The sequence below is a fragment of the Dermacentor andersoni genome, chromosome 4 (assembly GCF_023375885.2).
Source record: "Dermacentor andersoni chromosome 4, qqDerAnde1_hic_scaffold, whole genome shotgun sequence".
Classification (NCBI taxonomy): domain Eukaryota; kingdom Metazoa; phylum Arthropoda; class Arachnida; order Ixodida; family Ixodidae; genus Dermacentor; species Dermacentor andersoni.
Window position 1 is genome coordinate 172,910,195 of NC_092817.1, and position 26,435 is coordinate 172,936,629.

General features: G+C 47.0%; 1 protein-coding gene and 2 long non-coding RNA genes across 3 annotated transcripts in view; 1 reads left to right on the plus strand and 2 right to left on the minus strand.

The window, feature by feature from the left end:
- The window catches only part of LOC140217403 (uncharacterized), a 268,452-nt gene that overhangs the window by 102,032 nt on the left and 139,985 nt on the right, over positions 1–26,435 (minus strand). The window lies entirely within an intron of this gene.
- LOC126531946 (uncharacterized) overlaps positions 3,083–26,435 on the plus strand; it is an 89,498-nt gene continuing 66,145 nt past the window's right edge. Inside the window, exons 1-3 of the mRNA XM_050179661.3 lie at positions 3,083–3,539; positions 12,159–12,306; positions 15,418–15,560. Of these exons, the coding sequence (XP_050035618.2) occupies positions 3,344–3,539; positions 12,159–12,306; positions 15,418–15,560 (487 nt within the window). The 5' untranslated portion in view covers positions 3,083–3,343. The remainder of the gene's footprint in view (positions 3,540–12,158; positions 12,307–15,417; positions 15,561–26,435) is intronic.
- Positions 18,044–25,723, minus strand: LOC129386693 (uncharacterized). Its single transcript, XR_008613996.2, has 3 exons — positions 25,116–25,723; positions 23,909–24,001; positions 18,044–18,438 (listed from the first exon to the last, which is right to left on the minus strand). It is a non-coding gene; the product is annotated as an uncharacterized lncRNA (long non-coding RNA).

The window sequence follows — 26,435 nt, forward strand, 5'->3', positions numbered from 1 at the left end:
GGCCTCCCTAATTTCCTTATTCCACCAACTTCGTGGCTTCCTCTTTCCTCTCCAGCGGTTTACTCCTTTTACTTCTTTTATTTTTGTACTAATGAGTAGTTCTAACTGATTATAATCCCACCTTTCCATGGGATGTTTCTCTATTGCTTCCTCTATGCCGGCCGCTATTTGTGCTATTTGTTCGTCATTTAATTTTGCGCACTCTTTTTGACTTCCCTGCATTTCTCTTTTGAGCAGGGCTCCCAACTGTAGATAAAATACGCTTATGATGTTAGGAATGGCCGGACGGGGTGGCAACGTGCCAGCTTTCAGCCCGCTGCACGTGTTCCAATCCGGCCGGACGGGGCGCACTTTGGAGAACTGCGAATGGCCGGCAGCCACGTGGCGCGCGGTCAGCTCAGGAATGTGGTACTCGGCCGCGCCACCCGGGACAAAGCAAAGTTCTACGAAGCCCTCTGACGTCGGCTCCGGCCCTTTTCACCTGTGTGTATGTGCGGCACGTGTATGACAGCCCTCATCCTCCAAAAGGGCGGGTCATCTACGGTGACGTCGAACGGTGACGTCGAACGATGACTGGACGAACGTTTCCGTCCACTGGGAATCCGTCCACTGGGAATCCGTCCACTGGGAATCCATCCACTGGGAATCAAGGGGGGACCAAGGGCTTATAAGCAGCGTTTGCCAGCTGCTAGAGGGTGCTCGTCGTCGGGAGCTGAGTGCTCGTTGTCATGCTAGAAATGTACTAGTGAGCTGTGTGCTCGTAAGCTGTTTGCTGTAGGTTAGTCTTGCGGGCTCCATATGGGAGTCACGCTAGACTGTCGGTGTATGTCTTGCCTAAAATGTTAATATGTAAATAAATCCTGTTCACCGAATTCCTCTCTACGACCTTCAACTCCTTCGAATGGTGGCAGCGGTGACATCGACGAATCTTACAAATGGTGGCAGCGGCGAGATCGTCCGACGAATCTTACAATGATCACTTCCGAAGCTGTACTTCGCCTCTTCGTCTATTTCCATTATTTCGAGCTTGCTATACAACCCCTGCGACATTAAGCAGTTGTCAATGGTCGTTTGTCTGTTACGGGACTCCCACGTGATTTGTCCCTCACACTTCGTTTCTCTATTTGCTATAACTATAGGTTGTGTCGCTCACAGAAGTCTAGCATCAACCTCCCATTACAATCTGTGTATAAATCCAGATCCTCGATGTGGCCATTCATGTCACCCGCAGCAGACAAATATCGGCACCTTCTCCAAACTGCTTTATATCGTCATCTAGACACATCACTATATCCTTGTTCTCTTACCTGCGTTTGGCCCCTGTCCTTAAATAAACTTCTCCTAGCCATGCCTTTTTACCGGAAGTTGTACCTGATACCAAGACATGTTCTTTGCAAGTTAACTTTATTCTTTGCCAATTCGTTCTTTGATGTATCAGCATACCTACTCCTCCTCCCTTTCTCTCCGTTGTTGTTCTATTGCTCTCTTCCCAGACGTAGCCTTCAATAAACGGTGGGTCTTCTAGATCCCTTGGATGTGTTTCGCATAGCGCGTATACACCTACTTCTTCGTCCTTTAACTTGTTTAACGGAACTTGTTGCCCTCCGAGGTGCCGTTGATTATGTCAACAACCAACCCGCTAATCGGTGGACGATATTCTGCGATTCGAAGGCGGCCTTACAATGTCTTCTGTCATCTCTTCGTCGCGGGTCCTGTCAGCAACTCGTGTCGGAGATACGAGAAATGCACCATCGCGTGATCGCGAAAGCACACGACGTTGTGTTTCAGTGGCTGCCGGGCTATTGCGGTATCTCCGGCAACGAACTCGCTGACGAAGCTGCTAGGAAAGCACACAAAGGAGCAACCCTCGTTTCTGTACCATTATCGCAGACTGACGCAGCCCAACACTTAAGCAAGCTAGCGCACCCTATGACATTGGAGAAGTGGCACACACCTGAATTCACCCAACATCGATTGCATTCACTCGATTCATCTGTGCAACTGCGGGTGTTACCAGGGATTCCGCGTAATGAGGAAACAATGCTGTGCCGCTTACGCTTGGGCGTTGCATTCACCAATGCATATACGTTTTTGACTGGAATGGCTGATGGCGCCCAGTGCAATGCCTGCGGTGTCGAGGAAACCATAGAACATCTACTGTGCTACTGCCCATCTTTTGAAAATGAAAGACATGACCTCTGCACAGTTCTCAATCGGTTAGATAGAAAACCGTTCACCTTAAACAAGATCTTGGGACCATGGCCTCGCATATAGCAGCTACAAAAGGCCACAAAAGCGCTGCTGCGATATTTGAAAGCTACCGGATTGAGTCAGTGTCTGTGATCCGGATTGAGTGACCGAACGATATCCCCAGTGGACTTTCTCTTCTTTTAATCTTTCCGTCCCCTTTTCCATTTCTCCAGTGTAGGGTAGCCAACCGGGCTCAGTCCTGGTTAACCTCCCTACCTTTCATTTATAATTTGCTCTCTCTCTCTCTCTCTCTGGTCACGATTTTTCTACTGTACGAAAATGACCCATCAAAACGACGCTTCGTCTTTTTTGACTTACTTACCCGTTCTCATTATTAAGGTGAAAGCCTCAAGTATCTCATAGCCCCGATGCTCTGGAAAACGTGGCGTGCGGTACAGCAAGTCAGTTGAGCTCGCCCTCTCGCGGACACGCGCTCGTGCCACTGCTCGCGCGTTCGTCGTCGTCTTCTTCGACAGCTGGTGATGCTGCCCCCCCCCCCCCCCCGAAAAAAGGGCAAAGTTAACGAAGATAGAGTTAATTCAGGCACTCGAACCCACGACCTTTGCTGTTAATTAGGACGATGTTAATTAAGGTAGATTTAATTAAGTAAGTGTCAATTAATACACTCGAACCCCCGGCCTTCTGTGTTAGATAGGGCGAAGTAAATTGAGACGCGTTTAATTAATGAAACGTCAATTAAGGCACTCGAACCCACGGCTTTTGATGGCAGAAAACAAGTAATAAGAATTTAGAATGCATTCGAGTGAGAATGTCAAGTAATTTAATGAATGCGTCTTGAGCGCGCAGGCGTTCTCCTTCCCCATCTTTGGCGTATGCTAAAGTGACTCACTTTTTCTATTATCAGGAGCATCGACCCTCGAACAGGGCGGCGGGGATGCGTGCTTCGCCAGTCAGGACGTTCTTATAGGCCCCGTGCGCTATTCGTCATCGCTAACTTCAGACCGCATTGCTTCCACGTAGCGGGTTTGTTCCAATTCTCGAGGACACGATGACCATGATCATGACCATCATCATCCGTCATCATTGGCACGCGCGCGGCTCGCAGAAGCAGTAGTGAAAGAAGCGTTGCACCATGTCGCTCCGGATGCTGACTGTTCTGCTGCTCGTGGCCGCGATTTCCTTCGCCCCTGTGTGCGTCGCTGGATGGTACACCGCGAAAATTGTCGTCGCCGTGTTCTCCGCCGCCGGTTCCCTGTACTGCGGAGCGCGCGACCGTTGCGACTGCGTCCGAGAGGAGATCGCCGTACTTCGAAACGCAAGCCTCGCTCGTAAGTGCTCGCGCGTTGCCTGTTAGGCCAGCTGTGGAACTTAACACGCACTTGACAGACAGCTTATATAACTATGCGGAAGCGAGCATTTCCATTCCGCTTCTTGCAGCTCGGCACAAAATTCTTTTTTTTTTTTTCTGTTAGATTACAGCGATCGAATAGCTTCCTTTACCTCTTTCAGCCGTTTTTTTTTTTTTTTCTTTGGTTGTGCGGAGGTCTGTCATGGTAGGCGGTTCGACTGTGCAAGAAAAAAGCTCTCTCTCTCTCTCCTCGTTCCTGATGATGACGATGGTTCATGCTTCCTTTCTTTCGTTATTTATTTTTTTTTTTTTTGCACAAGGGCCAGGGTGGGCCAAAAGGAAAGTCGAGCAGAAACATCGAGCGTCGCTCGATCTCTCGTTCGTGCGTTCTGGATATTCGCTTTCGTTGACAATCAACGTGATGAAAAGCGTCAATGAGAAAACTGTAGAGCAACGTGAAGAACTCCCGTTGCAGCTTTCTGTTTCTCGATACGTGCTACATAATTGTGTTTTTTTCCGAGCGTGAAAGAAGCCTGCGAATACACGCAAAACTGGCGCTCGAGCCACTTTGCGTGTATTCGCGGGCTTCTTTCACGCTCGGAAAAAACACAATTATGTAGCACGTATCGAGAAACAGAAAGCTGCAACGGGAGTTCTTCACGTTGCTCTACAGTTTTCTCATTGACACCTTTCATGTAATTACAATATTTGAGAAGTTGATTAATCAAGTAAGGCTAATTACCTAATTAGGCGGAATGAAAAGAAATAATCTGAGTATCTCCAAGCGACGGCAAACAACATTACTTCGGTTCTGTCCCCCTGCGTGGCAATTGCATCTTTTAATATCTTGGTGCATGATAGTTGGGACACCCTAAGTTGCTGTCAACGGTGTTTGAGTTGAAAACGTCAAAGTTCTTACTGGAGTCTGGCCGTTTCACGCATTTATAATCAGCCCTAGTATCTGCTGAACTGGTTGGTACAGTCTGAATCAAATTTGCCTGGAGTGGTCAGTCGGCCCATTTGGCCACCATGTATTTCGAAAAAAAAAAAAAGCGACCAGGTGGATGTCGCAGTCAGACTACGCATAGTCATGGCATAGCATGCTAAGCATATGTCGAGCCCAGCAGCTACCGCAAGGTAGCAGCAGCTGCGGACTGCACCACTGTAGACAAGTGCGACTTCGACGTACGGGCAGTGTGCCGAGTCGAAACTTTATTGTTCGTTCCGGTTTTTGTTGTGGTTCCACGGAAACGGTTCAGTTCCGGTTCAACTCCGGAGCAAAAGAAAAAGAAAGATAACGGTGCAAACTGGCTCGAACCGGTTCAATTTCATTTGCATAACCAAACCATAATTTCAGGAACGCACCACAAATTTATCTCGTACAAAAGCTCGGCTCTACTGATAAGCCAGCTGCACTGAAATATTAAGCCTGTTGTTCGTTCTTCAGGCCTGACGTAATTGCATAAGAATTATGCAGGTCCAACACCAGTGCTAGAACCTATGTGAAGCGAAGGTTTATTTATATATATATATATATTGTGGTGGGTAATATGCATGTGGCACTATGCGGACTGCCACCGCTGCGTTTCCGCTCTGGGTCCTCCTTAGGCGACCTGGCCACCACCGGGCTCCCCTGGGGTGGCCATATCGACGCCCAGCTTAGCGCGGACACCCGATCGACATGGGCTAAGCACGGGGCAGAGTTCCTAGTCTCAACCCGTCCTCTAGCATCGGCCTCCGAGCAGCTGGATTACAATGGCACGCCACGACCCCCGGCCCCCTATATATATCACGCCACGACCCCCCCCATATATATATATTGTAGTGGGTAACATGCATGTGGCGCTGTGCGGACTGCCACCGCTGCGGCGCGAGACCCGAGCTCGGGCTGCTGATGCGAACAGCTAGGACTCGCGATCAAGAGCCACTTGCGATCCCGCATACGAGCTGCAATAAACCCCCTTTCATTTGGTGGAGCTGCGGGGTAGACCTCGGAAACTGGAACTCCGAAGCCGGACGCTACCGACTGCTACGACCATGCCTGACGAAACCACCCAGGAAGATGCACCACAGCCTCCGGCGGTCATCGTTTCCGGTGTGTTGCGCCAGCGTGATCCTGCCATCTTTAGCGGCACCGATGATCATGACGTGGAGGATTGGTTGTCTTCTTATGAACGGGTGAGCCAGCATAACAAGTGGGACGACGTCACCAAGTTGCACAACGTGCTGTTTTACTTAACCGGCGTCGCGAACCTCTGGTTCCGAAACCACGAACACGATTTCGCCACATGGAGCACATTCAAAACAAGTTTCGCAGAAGTGTTCGGGCGCCCCGCTGTGCGCAAGCTTCGCGCAGAACAACGCCTACGTGGGCGTGCGCAACATCACGGTGAAACTTTCACAAGTTACATCGAAGATGTTATTGACCTGTGTAAGCGCGTGAATCCGTCAATGTCAGAACAGGACAAGATAAAACACATTATGAAAGGCATTGATGAGGACGCCTTTCAGATGTTGTTAGCGAAGGATCCGCGTACCGTGGCCGAAGTTATCAATTTGTGCCAAAGTTTTGACGAGCTACGGAAACAACGCATCTTAGCTCGGCGCCCACCGCCTACGGAAGATTCGTTAGCCGCATTAATTATTGGCGACAACCACACAACTTTGCTGACGCAAATAAAAGAATTTGTGCGCGAGGAGGTCGCACGACAGCTCTCGATTTTGCCGACCACGGAGAAGCCTTCTCAAGTTTGGCTCCAGCGCTCCGACAGATAATTCAAGAGCAAGTGACCGAAGCTCTTCCACCTCCGTGTCAGCCGGCTCCCGTGGCCGCGCCTCTGACGTATGCTGAAGCCGTTGCACGGGCGCCTCGTCTACAGGGATTCTCTCCTCCGCCTTCAGCGCCTCGCCCGCCGGTGTTCTCTCCTCCGCCTTCGCCTCGCCAGCCGGTGGATCCCTTTTTCAGTGCACAGCAGCGGGGGCCACATCCTTGGCGCACTGCTGACAACCGCCCAATATGCTATGCCTGCGGTACCCCGGGTCATGTTGTGCGCTTCTGCCGCCGGCGCTTGCCGGCCTTCGTGGGCACCCCGCGACGACCCAGCTCCGACTTCCGACCTTTCCGTCTGCCTCAGCGACCACCACCGGAAGTCTACGCTGCTGATGACATACCGGCACCGCAGTCACAGCTCTACGGCACTCGTCGCTCGCCTTCCCCTCGTCGGCGCTCACTCTCACCCATGCGTCGTAGACCCAGTGCCAGTACTACTGAGGCGGAAAATTGATTTCCGCAGTTCCTGAGGCGCGAACTGCGTCATCGTCGGAACATCAAAGTCCTCGTTTTCCCCCCGCTAACGTTATTGAAGTGTCCGTTGATGGCATCAAATGCCTTGCGCTCGTCGATACAGGTGCTGCTGTATCCGTGATTAGTGAGAAGCTTTGTCGTGCATTGCGGAAAGTGACCATGAAACCTTCGGTTCCATTGCTTAGAACAGCCAGTGCACAACAAGTTCAGCCAGTCGCTATGTGCACTGCCAGGGTGCTGATTCGAGACATATTGTATTCCATTGATTTCTTTGTGCTAACTTGTTGCTCCCACGATGTCATTCTCGGTTGGGATTTTCTGTCGCGCCATCATGCTGTCATTGACTGTGCACGTGCTGAGGTTCAGTTCTCCGTTCTGTGCGATTTGCCATGTCACGACTTTCAAGTTCAGGATCTTAGCAGGATCTGTGTAGCTTCGGATACTGACCTTCGTCCTCACAGTGCTGTATTTGTCCCTCTTTCATGTGCATCGCTTGCCGAAGCGACGGTCATGTTTACACCCGCTGCCGTCTTCATTCGCCGCCAACCTATATTGTTGCCTTTCGCCCTCCTCACGGTTCACCATGGTGCTGCAGAAATACTGATTTCAAACCCAAATTCATACACTTTGGCTTTGCACTGTGGCGAGACTATTGGTACCGTCGAGTCTGTCGACATTGACGCTATTGTGCATTTCCCTATGGCCGACGACGTAGATACTGCCAACGTAGCAGCACTGACACCCCATGTGCCATCTAACCGAGTACCACCGGATGTTTTTTGTCGCTCCATTGCGGATGACCTCGAGCCGACACAACGTGAGCGACTAATTACTCTTTTAAATGATTTTCACGCCTCTTTTGATTGGAACCAAGCATCATTAGGCCGCACAAGTACCGTCTCTCACCACATTGATACGGGACATCACGCACCATTACGCCAGCGTCCGTACCGCGTGTCATCCACCGAGCGTCGTGTCATCGCCGAGCAAGTTGAAGACATGCTTGACCGTGGTGTTATCAAGCCATCCTGCAGCCCTTGGTCATCGCCCGTAGTACTCATTAAGAAAAAAGATGGCTCGATTCGTTTCTGTGTGGACTATCGACGCCTCAACAAGATTACACGAAAAGATGTCTATCCTCTACCGCGCATAGATGACGCCATGGATTGTCTACATGGTGCTGAATTCTTTTCTTCTTTGGACTTGCGATCGGGCTATTGGCAAGTGCCAGTGGATGAATCCGACCGCTCGAAAACAGCTTTCATTACGCCTGATGGCCTGTATGAGTTTACAGTAATGCCATTCGGCCTCTGCAATGCGCCCGCGACATTCGAAAGAATGATGGACAATATTCTGCGATGCCTCAAATGGAAGACGTGCCTGTGTTATTTAGACGACGTGGTAGTTTTCTCCTCTGATTTCACCACTCACCTCTCTCGTCTACGCGAAGTCCTGATTTGCCTTGCCACCGCCGGCCTTCAACTTAACTTGAAAAAGTGCCGCTTCGGCGCCCGCCAGCTGACCATACTTGGCCATGTCGTTTCCAAAGACGGCGTCCTTCCCGACCCTGACAAACTTCGCGCTGTCGCCGAATTTCCGCGGCCGACTACACTGAAAGAGCTCCGAAGTTTTATCGGCCTTTGCTCTTATTTTCGACGCTTTGTGCGCAATTTTGCCTGCATCATCGCTCCCCTGACGAAGCTCCTGGCTGGCCCCGGTGACCTTCGCCATTGGACTCCGGCATGTGACCAAGCCTTCACCACTTTGCGTCGTCTGCTTACCTCACCGCCTGTTCTACGCCACTATGACCCGACTGCACCGACCGAAGTTCATACGGACGCCAGTGGCGTTGGTCTTGGAGCCGTCCTTGCGCAACGCAAGCCTGGCTTTCCGGAATATGTGGTTGCGTATGCGAGTCGTGCCCTCACGAAGGCAGAAACCAATTATTCTGTCACAGAGAAAGAATGCTTGGCTATAGTTTGGGCGTTAAACAAATTTCGCCCTTACTTGTATGGCCATCCGTTCGATGTTGTGACAGACCACCTGGCTTGCGTCACTGAAATACCCGTCAGGCCGTCTTGCACGTTGGGCTCTTCGGCTCCAAGAATTTGACATTCGCGTCATCTATCGATCCGGGCGCCAACATTCTGATGCCGATGCACTCTCCCGATCGCCCATGCGATCCGACGAAACGCCACCCTCACCCATAGAGTGCCCGGTTACTACGCTTGCTGTTACCGACATGCCGTCTGAACAGAGGAAAGATCCGTGGATTGTGTCTCTCGTTGACATTCTTCACAGTTCTTCGACGGCTACATGCCCTCGAGCCCTTCGTCGCCAAGCCACCCATTTCGTGCTACGGGACGCCATCTTGTACCGCCGAAACTATCAGCCGGACGGTCGCAAATGGCTGCTAGTCATCCCTCGCCATTTGCGCTCCGACATATGCACGTATTTCCACGCCGACCCACAACAAGCTCATGCTGGCGTCCTGAAAACCTACGAGCGGCTCCGCCAGCGGTACTACTGGCGCGGCATGTATTCTTATGTCCGCAAATACATTCGGTCATGTGTAGCCTGTCAGCGACGCAAGACATCTCCTCATACGACAGGCCCTCTGCAACCTTTACCGTGTCCTGCACGTCCTTTTGATCGCATTGGCATTGACCTTTATGGGCCTCTTCCATCCACTGCTAAAGGAAATCGTTGGATAATTGTCGCAGTAGACCACCTCACAAGATATGCCGAAACTGCTGCACTTGCTTCGGCTGCTGCTCGCGACGTCGCCGCATTCATGTTACGGCATTTCATCTTACGGCATGGCGCACCGCGAGAACTGCTCAGCGATCGAGGCCGTGTCTTCTTGTCCAAAGTTATTAATGAGCTACTCGCCGCTTGCCGCACTATTCACCGCACCACTACGGCGTATCACCCACAGACTAACGGTCTAACGGAACGGTTCAACCGCACTCTTGGTGACATGCTCACCATGTATGTTGCGTCTGATCATTCCAATTGGGACGATGTCCTCCCTTTTGTGACGTACGCGTATAACACCGCCGTTCAGGCTACCACAGGCTTCTCCCCATTTTTCCTTTTTTATGGACGTGAACCATCCACTACCCTCGACACCATGCTACCATATCATCCGGATGCCTCTGAATTCACCCCTCTTTCCGAAGTTGCTCGCCATGCTGAAGAGTGCCGCCAACTGGCTCGCTTGTTCACGTCGGATACCCAAGGAATCCACAAAGATCGCCACGACAACGGGCAGCCCACACAGTCCTTCGCCGTGGACTCTCACGTCTGGCTTCAGCTGCCCTTCCAATCTCCAGGCCTTAGCCCAAAGCTCGCTCCGAAATATCAGGGTCCGTACCGGATCGTCGCGTGTACATCGCCGGTGAATTATGTGGTCGAACCGGTGACGCCATCTTCGGACAAACGCCGCCGTGGCCGCGAGACGGTTCACATCAGCCGCCTGAAGCCGTACCACGACCCCCTTATCGTGTCATCACCTTAGGTCGCCAGGATGGCTCCTCTTCACCGCGGGGGCAATTGTAGTGGGTAACATGCATGTGGCGCTGTGCGGACTGCCACCGCTGCGGCGCGAGACCCGAGCTCGGGCTGCTGATGCGAACAGCTAGGACTCGCGATCAAGAGCCACTTGCGATCCCGCATACGAGCTGCAATAAACCCCCTTTCAATATATATATATATATATATATATATATATATATATATATATATATATATATATATATATATATATATATATAGAGAGAGAGAGAGAGAGAGAGAGAGAGAGAGAGCATATTGAAACTCAGAGTTCTGGTACTATACTTCGCTCAGGGGGAAAGGGAAGAGGAGAAAAATAGGGGACTGGGGAGTAATGATGAGGACAGGCAGCATGCCAAAGTTCCGTTCACAGCCTTGAATGTAGGCCTGTGTGAACTATATATTCTAAGAGAGCCTGGATGGCTCGTTTCATTGATATGTCCGGTCGGCGGCCCAGTAACACTTTTTCACTGAACGGCCTAGTGTTAATTGGCGCTAACGAAGAGATCAATGCCTGCCCTCCACAGTCATACTGTGGACAAGCAACAAGCGTACGTGCTGCACTGTCTGAGGTATTTTGCACGCATCACAGGCTGGCGAGTCCACGAGCCAGGCGCGATGTATATATTGTCGCGTTAACACCTATAGTCTGCCCCCCGACGCAATACGCTGAAAGCCACACTAACGGCGCTGCTACATTTAAAATCACAGGAAGCTGGTGTGTATCTACAAATGAGGTAGCGTATAGTTGAGCCACGCGTGCGGGCAGACACAAACGGCCTAGTTCGTCGCGTAAACCGCAACTCTACGTTAGAACACTGGACCCAACCAGATCGACGACACAAGCGATTACACGAATGGGACCAAGAAATAAACTTTCGTATGCCTCACAAGTTCAAGAGAAGCCACACGAGCATGGTGCACCGGATTCGCCTTGGTGTCGCATTCACCAACCGTTAGAGACATATGATAGGTGCCAGTGATACTAGACCAAACTACATGTGAATGCTGTGAGGTGCCAGAAACACTTGAACATATATTTTGTGTGTGTCCCGCCTACGCACAAGAACGACAGCAACTTGTCTCTTCCATTGCAAAGATCCATGAGAGACCGCTACCGAGTTTCTTTTAGGTCCTTGGCCTAATGCAAACAGCGCAGCCCTGGTAACAAAAGCCGCTATAGCTTTTCTCCAAGCCACTGGGCTGGACGCACGGCTTTAGAGAGGCCACAACTCTGTGAATTTGTATATATGCATCTCTTCCCTATACCATCATCATTCATCAGCCCTTTCCCTCCCCGTCCCTCTTCCCCAGTGTAGAGTAGCAGGCCAGAGCAAGTTATGGCTCAGGCCGACCTCTCTGCCTTTATGTAAATAAATTTATCTCTCTCTCACGTGCGGGCAACGCCATTGATGAAGAGCTCAAGAAAAGATGGCCAACCTGAACCGAAAGCCGTTTTGTAAACCGAGCTTGTAAACAACGCAGGACAAGGGAGGCAACCGGACGAGTGCTCGAACTCAGAACTGCGAGTAACCGATTTCGGTCCAGTCGTGTCCCGCTTGTCGACCCTCTTCTGTTTTCGTGCTGCTCGATTTGTAGCTGTGATATCGTTCGTGACTTTCCCTCTTTCCCGTTGTGTGCTTCCGTATATATTACCGTTCTAGCGGCTAAATCACCGTGCAAGGGTAACTGACGGCAGAGCTCTTCTGCCTCGCGCTGTCGTCCTCTCCTCCCCGACAGAATGCGCGTGGGTCCAGGCGGCAGTGCTGCGCGAGAAAGCGGCCGAGGCCCTGGTCGCGTCGGGGTTGTGGCCGTGGCTGAAACGCTGCGAGTGGTTCCCGGACAGTTGGGCACTGCTGGCGCTGGCCTTGAGCCTCTTCATCGTCAGGTGAGAGCCGCCTGCAGGTCGGCGAAATTGACGGACGCCACTCAGACCCTGGCCACTCTGGCAGATACGTGCTTAGGACTGACACCCAACCGCACTTAATTCGGGCTTGGGCTGACTCGCTGACCTTGCTCGGACTATATATATAGGGTGTTTCGTGATGCACAATCTATAATTATCGCGTGTGGCGCAATTACGATACTTTAGCTGGGTTACTGGGAGAGGCGGACTGCAGTTCGCGCGACAAATGAAAAGTTGTACTCTACAAGTTAAGCAATTTTCACTAATTCAATTATGTGCTAATTTAGGATACGTATTGCAATTTATTATTTTAAGCCGTTACGTTATCAATGCATATCGATCGACTTGTAACGAATTCTGAGCGTGGCACCGGTTTCGAGATACGCGCCGTCAAACTTGCGGTAAAAATTCACTGTTACACTTTTTTAAAGGAAACGCCGTGTGATGAGTTGAGCACGAAAGTAACGGTAACGACAGTGTATTTCGTCGCGCACTTTGGAACTGAATATCTCGAAACTGGTGTCATCCCATAATCGCAACTTGCCTCGCCAACTCGCCGGCTAGAATTCGTAAATCGTAATATATGTGCCGCAAAATGATTAGTCGAAACTTACTTCGTGTAATTTCGTAAGTCAGTTACCCATTTTGATTTTGCGTGTAATGATTTTGCGTGTAATCGAGTAATCCCAGGAAATAGAATTGTGCATCTGCCACAGGAGATTTGTTAAGAATTCTGTATATTCTAAAGAGAGCCTAAGCCAAAGTCTAAGCTAGTGAGAGAGTTTTAGCGTACGGACGCGTGGTAATTATCAACCGAACGCCGTTAAAACCACCGCGAGGCGAAGTGAGCCACCGCCCGCACGGAATACCGTACGGAACGTGGAGTGACGCCTGATGTAATGATAAGCGTATCATCAAGGATTCCTGCAAAACCTGACTGACATCGCATTCAGCCGTACTGGAAGAATATGTTGAGAGTTTGGGGTGCGGACGGGGGGGGGGGGGGGGCGAAGGGAAACAGTGGAAGCGGTTATTTTGCCGCCTTGCGGCCGTGTGCGCAAACTTGGAAGGCCGCCAACGAAACACTGTCGTCGAGTAAGCGAGAGCGAATTCGTATGCTTGTCAGAGAAGTGCGTCATCACAACTCTGGGCACGTAGCCGTCTGATGCGCGCGTAGCGTCGGCACTGTAGGCGATGCAAGATGCCAAAATCTACAATTCACAAGATAACGCTGCGTATCAGATGATGTAAGCTTTAAAGCCTCACCGCTGTAAAGGTTCATCTACTGAGGGTCAATCTGCTCAAGTTATCAGTGAGGCTTGCAGGTCTAACAAAAATTAATTCGCTCCGACGTGCACTTAGATTGACATGCGATCAGATGGGCTCGGGTACAGGCATAATTACACGGACTCCACTCGGACCTGCTCATACTTGCGCTAACCCTAACTCCTTTTAACATAACATATAGATCCGCGCCCAGCAGCAAGAACCAAGACTCGATCACACTCATGCTGATGACCGCTTGGAATGACTCGACTTGCATCGGCTTAGATTCACACACACCCGAGCTCACGCGGAGTACCCAGACCACAGAGTTTCTCAGGGAGAAACTCTATGGCCCAGGCGGCCCAGACCTATGTTATAGGGTGGCTAGAACTCTTCTAGCCACCTTATAGGGTGGCTAGAATATCTATCTAATATCTATAGAATATAGATATATCTATACTTGGACTCGCCTGGCTTGCTCACACGCTCGCCCACGCCAACTTACCTTGTTTCTGATTGGCTGAGACTCGCGCTTTACTTTGGTGGAGATACGACTGAGCTCACCGAGCTACCGTGGGACCGACGCTTGGTGCAATGGACTCGTTATCAATCCACCACTGAATTGAGATTTTTGGGCATTGCTTGTTTTTCGTGTCAAACCAACACTTCGAAAGAGCGTCTCCCGCATGTGCTGGTTAATAGGCGCACATAAGCTTCCAAGACAAGCTTCAAATCATGTCGTCACTCTCGATCGACTCGCTATTTCTCTACTCGAGAGTAAATCCAGTTATGCCCAGGCGGAAAGCTGCGTTTCCTACCTCATTTGTGTCATTTTCTTATAGTTCTGGCGCTTTTTTATTCGAAGAAGCTATCGAATTAACCGCAGAAAGCCTTTATCATCTTCTATCTAAAGGGGTATCTGTTTTGTAACTTCGTATTACACTGCGTTCTAACTATTGTTGTATGGTTCGCAAAACAAGTATTTGTAGTATCGATAACCTGGGGCGTTAGTATAGCGCTACGGATCGCAAGCGTTGCTGGTATGATATGTCCGACCAATCAAAATCAGCATCTGAAATTCCAATACGTATCTGCACATTTAGCCAGGACACACGCGCACGTGCAAATGAGAAGGCCAGACAGCGCACACACGTAAAAGAAAACACAGTCAGGAGCATCGCGACGCACGCAAAACCACGGCTTTCAAACGCCTATGCTTCGCATTTGCCGCGGAGACCCGTTGCTCTCTAAACGGATATGCCAGAAGTAACTGATCGAGAAAGGAAGGTCACAACTACGGCACTTAATGGCCACGTCCTAGCATTCGTATCTGGGTCAAACGTAAAATTAGCGAGCCTCACAACGAATACGCACGCATTTATGTTCTGTCTATTGCGCTCTTCACATTATACGGTGTGTTTCAGCGAACACTTTCAAAAATCTTTAAAAGTTGCCTGTGGCAGACGTCACAATTCTAGTTCATCAGCTGGTCTACTCGAAGCGGCGGACAATACTTGCGCAAGAAATTGAGTTGCAAAATCGTCTAATTAATAAAAAAATTACGAATTAAGTTTTAACTAATTACAGTATGCCCCATATTGCAATTTATAAATTCTAGCCGTGGTGTTCGCAAGGCGGATCCACATGGAACGAATTCTCAGGACGACACCATTCTAGATATAAATTCCCGAACTTTACGGAGAAATGCATTGGCGTTCCATTAAATTTGTTAACGAAACGTCGTTTCATGCACTGAAGCACACAAAACCACAGAAAGTTGTCAGGTGTGGGGAGCCACTGTTGCTTTCGCTGCTGTCTCGCAAGCAGGTGGCGCTGCAGTGGGCGCAAGCGTAAAGACGACGCCAGGGTTGCCAGGCCGCCGACTTCCTGCAAGCACCCGGGCGCGGATGGAGACCGCGTCTGCCACGGAAGCCCGCAGGGAACTGGACGCAAACAAAGCACCTTCGCGCGTAAGCTCTCGCTTTGGCATACAGTGTAATGACGAAATCTGCGTGTAGGTCAGGAGCAAACGATGCTTTCCTTTTGCTCTTCTTCATTCCTGTAAACGATTGTATATTGTCACGGGGTGAAGCTACATATACGGAGTATATTATTTACCAGGCAAGACGCACAACACTGCAGCAACGGTAGGGCTAGCGCGCGCACACCGCATAGCCGCACCGTCGGCGTCGTCCAATCACCGACCACATGCAGGATCAACCCCCGTGACGTCACCCGTCGGCAGCAGAAGCACCGTCCCGGTGCAGTTAGGCTCTCGGGTTGAGGGTGGCACGGTTTAATGCGCGTGGCATGGACTACGTCACTCGTGGTTGTGGCAGACGGTGACTCTGGGTTTAGCGGAGCGATCTGGTCGGTCACGTTAGTGATTGCGTATGACGCGGTACGGGCCGAGGGAGAAGTACGTAACGGGAAAAAGAATGCAGTAACGCGTAAACACTAAACTAAAACTTGGCTTGTACGAGTAAAGTGTGAAGACAGTCAGTCAAAAATATCGTTAAGCAAGCGTGATACACTACGAGGCCGTTACCCGCTACGTTTCGAAGTGTTGCGAGAGAACTCTACGTCACAGAGTTCGTGTAATCTTTGGCGAAACCTCAACATCTCTGTCTTAATTAGGAGCTTTGCAATTAATAACGAACCATCGTTGATTCCAATTTTTCGCGCCTCAAGGTTTGCAGTAGGTTTCCACAGCGTTATTGGGCCTGCTAGATGAGGAACTTTGTTTATATTCGAGAAAAGTAAGGGGCAATTTATGGATGATGTGTAGGCAGGGATTTAAGTGTAAGTTAATTGTGGGATTTGTAATAAATTAATTATACGAGTGATTCGGATCATGTTAAAGGAGTTTAGGTACAGCGCAGAACTTAGCCTGCTGCCCTACAGGTAAACTATAAATTCTACCGTTAAATTTAGTGAGCACGGAAGGAACACTATGCCAGATCTGTACGCGAAGCGACATGTATTTGAATTAAATACAGCCGTTGTAAAAAAAGATCTCGCAAGTGTTCAAAAGTGTTTTATGTGCATTTTATACGGTGTTTCCCAGTGTCCCGAGAGAAATCTATGCGTCACTATCTTTCGACACACGTGACACGTCCCGTCAAAGGAAACACTTTACGCTTTAGTGAGCGCTCGTTTGCAATTTATCATCATCGTCGTCATCATCGTCAGCCTGTTTTTATGTCCACTGTAGGACGACAGCCTCACCCGGCGATATCCAATTACCGCTGTCCTGCTCTAACTGTTTTACGCAACTTATGCATAAAAGGGAGGGCGGATCAAACACACTGATATGCGCGCCGTGTGCCGACGCTGTCGAAGAGCATGTGTCGTGCTCAACACAACTCCAAGCACACATTTGGCGGAAAGGGCGGACATTTTGAGTATATAATTTGTGGCTAAATTGTAACGTTTCTGAGTAATTTAGAGGTGTTGCTTGTAATTTCTGAACCCTGTGTTGCATTGTTTCCCCACTATTTCCATGCGTTATACATTATACTGTTCGTACTATGGTTTCCCTTACTGGCGCAGCTAAAGATGCACACACGTGACCAAGGAATGGGGTGGGGCATCTTGCGTTGTCCTCGGTGAACTGAACCAGGCAGCTTGTTTACATATATTGAAAATAAGGTGATTATTGGCGATGTGTGGGGCTGAAGTGTAAATGAGTTTATTGTGGCATTTATAATGAATTACGTACGCAAATGCTCCGGTGCGTTAAAGGCGTGTTTTGCGAACGGTGCAGAATTTAGCACACTACCCATGGGGAGAACTGTGATGCCAACCAAGATTACATTTACGGAAAATAGGTAGGGGACACTCTGTCAAATTCGTCACTGAAATTACGTGTGAATACGCGTGAATCAAATGCTGTAAGCCTTTGAGAAAAATATCCTTAGCAAGGTGCTCGAAAGCGTTACATGGCCATTGTAGGTCGTGTTTCCGAATGTCCCGTGAGAACTCTACGCCACACCGAGCTCACATTTGGTGCTGATCTGGAATGTGTTAAGTGCAACGTGTAGCAAAACTGCAACGCTTAACGTACAACATTGTGGGGGGACACTGGACGAGACGCCGCAATGACACCTATGTGAGTGCACACAGTTTCAAACAAGCGCGGTGCACTGTAAAATAATTTACACCCCTAAGGGTTTTTTTCGGTGTCTATAACTAACCCCCTAGCACCCTTGAAAAAGCTGGGTTTTATAGGGAATTACACCCTTATGATGGTTATTCTATATTCCAATAACACCCTATCCCTTGAGGGTGTTTTGAACAACATATTACCCTTCGACCCACGGGGTGTAAGGGTGTGATGAGGAATATATTACCCCTTCACCTATCGGGTGTAATGAGCAATATAATGACCCTTGAAGTATGGCATGTGGAAACATGTACATATGCAGTTCATTGTTTGTTTCGTAAGTCTACAGTCAGGCTAGCACACAGAAATGTTATGTATGGTGTGCATACAATAGGTAATGTGTTTCCAAATGCATGGCATAGCAACTTTGAGAGAAAACACATAATCATGTGTGAGTGTTCTGCGTGAAATGGTCCTATTTACCACAGACACAGAGTGACTGCATGGAGGGTCATTTATTCTAGCCTCCTGTACAATATTTAGAGCTTGCACTATGCCTTGTATGTGGTGACAAGTCTTGTGGCCGTTCTACGTTGAAGGACAGTCTCATTCAAACCGAAGTTCCAGGGCACAGGCGAGGATGATGATGCCTTTGTGTAGCTCCATTCCAATGTCCTAAGGCGAGCCATCATAGATGAAGCCATTTCTTCATTGATCGCTGTAGCCATCTGCTTCTTTTCTGCCTGCAAAATGATTTGTTGCAATTTAATGTCAGGAAAAGTACACGAAACATGACAAGCTGCGCTTCCCTGCATCATTCACTTTAATATTTCAAGATCACATGAAGAGCAGGTTAAAGAAAACAAGCACAGATAGTGCTTACTTCCAAGAAATCGTTATTTCGAAAGAATAAGGCATTTAATCTGCCACATCATGAATGTAGGAGAGACAGGCTACACAATTATATGAGGGCAATTCAGAAATTATTGCCTCCAAGCCCACTACTTTGCCAATATTACAGCAAACATTTTGAACTCTTTATCATTGATGCACTTGTGTTTAAGCTATCGAATGTCACTTGCCTCGCCTTCCTATTTCTTCTCGTTCCAGAGTAATCGAGCAATTCATGGCATCCAGTGGTGACGTACAGTTGAAACAACAGGCTGTAATTGAATTTCTGACTGTGGAAGGTTGTGTGCATATCAACATTCATGGCCATCTGACTGCAGTTTACAGAAATGCCTGTGTTGACGTCAGCACTGTGTGGAGGTGGGCAAGGACTGTGAAAGACCAAAATCCTGCCTCATCAAATCTCCCGGATCAGCACCGAAATGGACGGCCCACAATGGCTTCTGATGAGGGTCATGAACATCAGGCAGACGAGTTGACTGGGCGCGGCAATCGCAGGATCAAGCAACACCAGATTGCAACAACACTCGCTATTTCCATTGGCTCAGTGAACCACATCATTAAAGACCTGCGTTACAAGAAGACTTGCGCTTGTTGAATGTCACGGTAACTGACGACTGACATGAAAAAGTCGAAGCATAGCCAACAAGTTCAATTCTTCTTGGAACCCAGGAGGTTTTTAATTATGTGGTTCACTGAACCAATGGAAACAGCGAGTGTTGTAGCAATCTGGTGTTGCTTGATCCTGCGATTGACCCGATTCAACTCGTCTGCCTGATGTTGATGATCCTCATAAGAAGCCGTTGTGAGCCGTTCAGTTCGGTGCTCATCTTGGACATTTGATGCGGCTGGATTTTGATGTTTCTCAGTACTTGCCCACCTACGCACAATGCTGACTTCAACACAGGCATCCCCGTAAACTGCTTTCAGGTGGCAATGAATCTTGAAGGGCGCAGAACCTTCCGCAGTGAGAAATTCAATTACAGCCCACTGTTTCAACCGGATATCACCACTGGATGCCATGCATTGCTCGATTACCTTGGAACGCGAAGAGATAGGAAGATGGGGCAAGTGACATTCTATAGCTTAAACATCAGTGCATTAATGATAAAGAGCCAAAATGTTTGCAGTACTACTGGTAAAGCAGTGGGTTTGGAGGCATTACTTTCTTAACCGTCCTCATATTACAGCAATAACGCTGGGCAGTTGGTTTTGGGTGTGACATCTGACCCAAAACTAGAATTTAGTGATCTTAGGCTTCTAAATTCGCCTCACTGGTGTGCTCTTGATCACTTAATTGTCATGGTGGTTGCTCTGCAAATGTTTATCAAGCATGGTTCCCCTAAAATATTTGACACAATTACTTGTAACATATTTAACAAAAATTTTAAAATGTTAGTTGAGAGCATTACTTGTTTCGTTTTCCTGTTGTTCATTTTATACTAAGCATCACTAAGCTGACCTTTATTTTTTTTCTTAATGTCTGACTTACACAGTGCTGGTAACAACCCCTCTGTCAGAACTATTTGGCATCTCTACTACAAAGAAGCCCTACCTACACCTCCTGACATCATCTTAGCCATCTCCACTAAGCAAGCACATAATCCTGCTGGTATTTTTATTACAGGGGTTTTCACTAAAGATCTTCCAAGCAAGAAAACTTTAGCATTTGATCATTTAGATGCTTTTAACTGAAACAACACAGTGAATCCATCATGCTTAACAGAAGTTTAGCTATTTTAATCAAAGCACAGTTAAAGCCTTTCATGTATGAAGTTTGTGATCTGCTTTCGCTTGATCTTGCTGGTTATATGATTGTGAGTTACACTGAGATCAAACATTCTAATGGCCAACATCTTTCATCTGTGAAGTGCAGAAAACTTTAGTGCACTTGTCAGTGTTGTTACGGCATTCTTATATGTGATGATTAGGCTGCTGGCTGTTTAGCACTGTAGTAGCATTGTACAGCATGATCATTTTTAAGTTTTATGGAATTTTAAAAAATGTCCTGCGGCAGATGGCATAATTCTTGTCCTTGAGCTAGATTATTTGAAGAGGTGGACATTACTAGCATGAGAAATCGAAACACATGCTCAACTAAATAAAAAACAATCACTAATTAACTTCGTAATAATTATATTACTGCACATATTGCAATTTATGAATTGTAGCCAGTGAGCTTGGAAGACGTATGCATTTGAACTTCCAGGATGACACCAGCTTAGGAATATTTCCCTGATAAAGACCAATACACAAGGGTGTTTCCGTTACTTTTGTGCATCAGTGCATAAAAGCACATTTTGTTAAAAAAGGTAAGTGGAACAACAGTGCATTTTTACAGCAAGTTTGATGGTGCATATCTCCAAACTGACGCCATTCTGGAAATAAATTCCAAGTAGATACACCTTATAATCTCACTGGCTATGATTCGTAAATTACAATATGTGCCCCAGATATGTGGTGGCGCTGGCAACCACTCCCAGGGTTCTAGTAGGAAACATAAATACCCAAGAAAGTGATGGGGAAACGGCGCCCGCAGTAGCTCAATTGGTAAAGCATCTAACGCGTAATGCGAAGACATGGGTTCGTTCCCCACCTGCGGCAAGTTGTTTTTTCATCCACTTTCATTTCCGTAAATTTATCATTTCTTTATTTCATTTGTTAATCACAAGTAATTTACCCTAACTTGTCCTTGGTGTCAATGTTTGCTGGCTTCTTAGGATATAATTCATTCGAAAGATAAGAAAATTTTCTAATTAGTTTAATATGTTTCGATTTCTCGTGCAAGATATATCTGCCTGTTTGAATATTCCTGCTCAAGGACTAGAATTATGCTATATGCAACAGGGCTATATTTAACAATTCCACAAAACTGAAAATCATCACCCTGTATAAAAACAGTGTGAATTTAAAAACAAGCTTCAGTGAACCTTATTGAATCAGCAAATGGCCAGTGTAAATAGTCTGATCATCCTGGAAATCTTTTGTAGCTTATAAGCATAGTGCATTTCAATTCTACATTTAGGAGTGCAAATTTTTCTTGAAGTCAGCTTTTTCTTTTTAACAGCTAGCATCCCTGCCAGTTTGCTTAAACATAATGTTGCATGACTTCAACAGTACTGCACAATCAGACTTTTTTCTGCTCACAGTGTCTAGTGATGTGTCTTTAGCAGCTGAGATAATTAATGTTCATGCAGATAAACATCAGAAAACATTGCAATAACTGCCAAGAAAATGCAATCATGCATTTTGTTTACAAAAGAGCATGTGCTCTACCTTCTGCCAGGCTTGTTCTCCATGTCAGGCTAGTACGGAACTTGCACAAGAGGCACCTTTTGCATCCATGAAGATATTTTATATGGTTATGGTGGGGGGGTGTCGAAACATGAAATCAACCATAAGACTTTGAACTATTTTATGAAACAGTTATTTGTACAAAGATAGAAAAGGCACCAATTTTGAATTTATCACATTTGGTTTAGAGTACCATAGTATAAATGGCTCAACTGGTACAGGTACGCAAACAGGCTAGTTGGTATTGGCCAATGACGTTACACAACGTGAACTCGACAAAGGATGGAGAAAGAGGCGATAGTATTTGTTCCATTTCTCGCCACTTTTGACGTCCTTTGTACAAGTCTGCACTGTCGAACATCATGGATCAACTAGTACAGCCTGAAAAAAATGCCATGAAAGAAAACTTGGCTTTCAACCTCGACACTTCTGCCTGTTAGGTATTATGGTTTCTTTAGAACTTATTTCTTTATACAAAGTCAGACCCATCAAGTAAAGCTTACTGAGAAAGAAATGAACAACATCAACACCTCTCAAGGCACATGCATCAAAGGAGTCAGAGCATCATACACATTACCTTTAAGTGCAAGAGTGTTCTTTTTCTTAGGCAAACTGCATTTCTAGTTTCTTAAAGCCTATATATTTATTTGCCATAGCTATGGGAAAATCACAAGATGGAAAAAGATATGTTGATGCAATTTCAACTATTATGTACAACAACAAAAGGTAAAGCACAGGAAGTCTCACTGCTCCTCTGTCTAAATGACATTCAGTTTCATTTGTCATGTCCACTCCTATCCTGATGAGAAAGTAGACGAAGGATCTGATATCCTAGCTGACATAAAGAGTAAAAAAGGGAGCTGGTCAGGCCATGTAGTGCAGCCTTGATAAATCATTAACTAGCGCGAAAAGGACAACGGACGACAGTTAGAAGCACACAGGACAGAACTCTAGGCTTCAACTGAAATTTTGGCTACACAGAAACATAGGATTCAGGGGATGCGACTACGACGCATGGAAGCAACATTCATCCTTCCTTTTCCCTGCCTGACACAGGAGGTATCGGAGCAAATCGATGGACAGGTTCATTTCAAATACGAAAACTCTTTTTTGGCAGAGTCAGGGAAGGGGTGCTTACACACCTATTACCCGCATTTTGATGCAAAGTGCTTCTACTATTTTCATGTTGACCTGCCTCTAGAGCCGGCTGGGCAGTTGAGTGCTTTGAAACTGCTCAGTGCATGAGCACCTACAGCAATGATTGGCCGGACGGCCACCAGCCACTGACAACTGCCCTATCTTTGTTACCCCAAGTGGTCGTTTAAACACCGACCTGTTTGGCTTGAGGAAACATAGGGCAGCTTTAAGTACCTTAGTGGCTGGTGGCCACATGGCCAATCATCGCCATAAGTGCTCATGCACCGAGCAGTTTCAAAGCAATTGTGTGCTCAGGCAGCTCCAGAATCAGGTACATAGGGTAATATACGAACCACTTTGCATCAAAAAAGCGGGGAATAGGTGTGTAAGCACCCGTCTCTGGCTCATACCAAGAAAGTTCGTAAGTGAAATTAACCTGTTCATCAATTTGTTCCGATAGCTCCTTTGTTGTTTCTGTCTGTCGACATTCTGTGTATTCCATGTTTCTGTGTAGCAAAAATTTCAGTTGAAGTCTAGAGTTCTGTCTTATGTGCTTCTTGATGTTGTCTTTGTCACGCTAGTTATTGATGTCTCAAGTGTGCAATGAGCACCAACTAGCCCAAGTGCCTTCTTCAACCATGTAATGCATAGGGCAGATAACCGGTGGCACATTCGAGTTACAGAACGGATGCCAAGGGAAGAGAAGGGTAGTCAAGGAAGGTAGAGAATTAGACTGTATGATGAAGTCAGGAAATTTGCAGGCTTCACCTCGATTCAGCTAGCGCAAGACAGAGGTAATTGGAGCTGACTGGTAGAGGTCTTCATACTCAGGTGGAAAGAATATGTAGGCCAATTGTGATGAAAAAAGTATACCTGTCGGCTCAGACATCTTCGCTGTCTTTTCAGCAATGTGTAGGCCCAAGACAGCCAGTCGGTTCCCATGCAATTGCTTCATGCTGACTGTAACTGCATGGGCACAAGAAAACAACCCACCATTAATGCCACGCGAGATTGACCACTCAATAAAAGAACCTCTCAAAACTGCAAATACAATTAAGCATTTACCAGCCTAATACATACATACATAACGGCCAAGAATAGTTACAATAACCATACGCTTCATAACTAGACAATAAAATAAGGTAGTGAAACGTACAATAACCGTAGGACGTTCAGTGCAATTCATTTCAGAAATACTGTTGACCACTGACAGGACGCCTTAGGCAAGGTTCAGTCACACAACAAGAAAATATAAATAGTAGTAGTAATAAGTATGCCTGCGTGAAACCAAGACACGAGTTCAAGAACAAGAAAAAAATAGATTAGGATCAGTGTACTTATATATACAAAAAGATAAATTTATGAACAAACAGCGCAACCACGCGTTCATCTGCAACAACACGAGAGCTTCTAGAACAAACGAGCACAACTTAAAACGAAGGATAAGTGCATAGCCAGGATGGTCGTGATTCTTTTGTTTTGCATTAGTTCTAGTCATGAAAGCACAAGCATTGCAAGCTACCTGCGCAATTACCTATCACGTGACCGACAAAAAATACAAAAAAATACAATTGAGTGCCAGTACATAAGCGACATTTAATACGGTTGTCACACTGCACACTTTTGGCCGCGATCGATCCTGACCGGAATCGAATTTCTGGGCGCGTTTGGCTTCGTTGCACAATCTGCGGACGGGAGCCAATCGCGGTCGAAAAGTTCCATCCAGAATGGGCTCGATCGTAATCGAAAGTGGCCCTGTGACACCGGTATAAGTCTGCGCCCATCTTTGGTAACAGAATGAATCAATTAGTCAAACCATAGTATTATTTACCTGCCTGCGCCGAATACTGACGCGTAGCAGTACTTAATTCTCTACAACTCCAGTTGAGGACACGTGAACAATGAAACATTGGATTTTTTTTTTCTTTTTCACATTCGGTGCCCGTAGGCTGCGCCTAGAGTACAGATACTACACTCGCATCCAAAACACCCTGCGCTGTCCTTTAAAGAAATTACGCGAAAATTACTACCACAATGACGCACCATAACAACGCGATGCTGAACGTGACTACGTACGTACCTTTTATATGAGCAGTCCATGCGCCTTGCAAAAGGCCCTCGGTTTGAAGGCGGAGCGCTGTCACGATGTGTACTCTGGGCACGCCGTTTCGTTTACGTAGTAGATGGACCATGTTGACGATGCATTCCGCCGAAAAACAAAACGTCCACTTCGTCACTGTTCAGGCCGAATGGAAGATGTTTTCTCCTTCGCCACGAATGACGGCCGTCGTAGGCATAGTAAACACAGTGTCACAAAGAAACACCGATGTCGTAGGCCGCTGCTGCCTTTCTTTCTCACGCATAATCGCGTCGCCATCACTCCGGACGCTCACTTCGCGTCGATGAGCGCAAAAGTACACGAAAACAACGAGGTGGTACAACCTAAACGCAGCAAAAGACAATCTAATTACTCACAACTTCAAGAATGTCACGGAGAACACACCATAACACACATGCACCCGGCGGCCCGCCGCGAGACGAAGGAAATGACGTAGCGGCGATAGCGGCGACACCCGTCGGGGGAAGTTATTTCAATTTCGGTTTCGTTTTCAAGGCATAAATACAAATATTTTTTTAAACTACATGTGTATATTACTTTCCAAGCTATTTATTTTACGCTACCTCTTAGCCATTTTCTGTGTTTACGGGTAGCTTCAGTGGAAATTTATTCGCAGAAACATTGGCTGATATTAAATCAAATGGAATGGCAAAGGTGGGCTGGTAACTGCGTGTAAGTGAATTCATTTTCTATATATATATATATATATATATATATATATATATATATATATATATATATATATATATATATATATATTGCTTGGACGTTCATTTGTAAAGAGACGTGGTCCTTCCTGATTGTATAATATGCAGAGGTATTTGCGAGTCTTTTCTTTTATGCACAAAGAAAGAGAGAGAGAGACAAAAAAAAGCTTTAATTGGCATTTTTAAGAAGTTCACAATGCTCATATTTCTTAACTGGTGTGCTCACGCAAATTTTAAATAGCTTGGGCGAACGACAGATGTAGAAGTACTTGCTTAATAGCTTTATAAACGTATAGGCGATACCACGAAATTTCACATGTGCAGAATTACACGAAAACCTCAAGTTTCGAAGTACTAAAACTCTTTCTTTGCGTGGTGTCGTGAATGTGCAACCGAAGCGAATCCAGTTCTCGTTTTTTTTTTTCTTTAAGAGCGGGTGAGCGAGTGGGGCCGATGACCGCTCAAACGAAAGAACAAATATAACAACGACTCCCCTTTGGTGGACAGCACCGTGAGTTGTCGTTGTTATAATCTGATGTCGGTCTTTGTCTTATTGCAGTTGCTTAGAATAGCA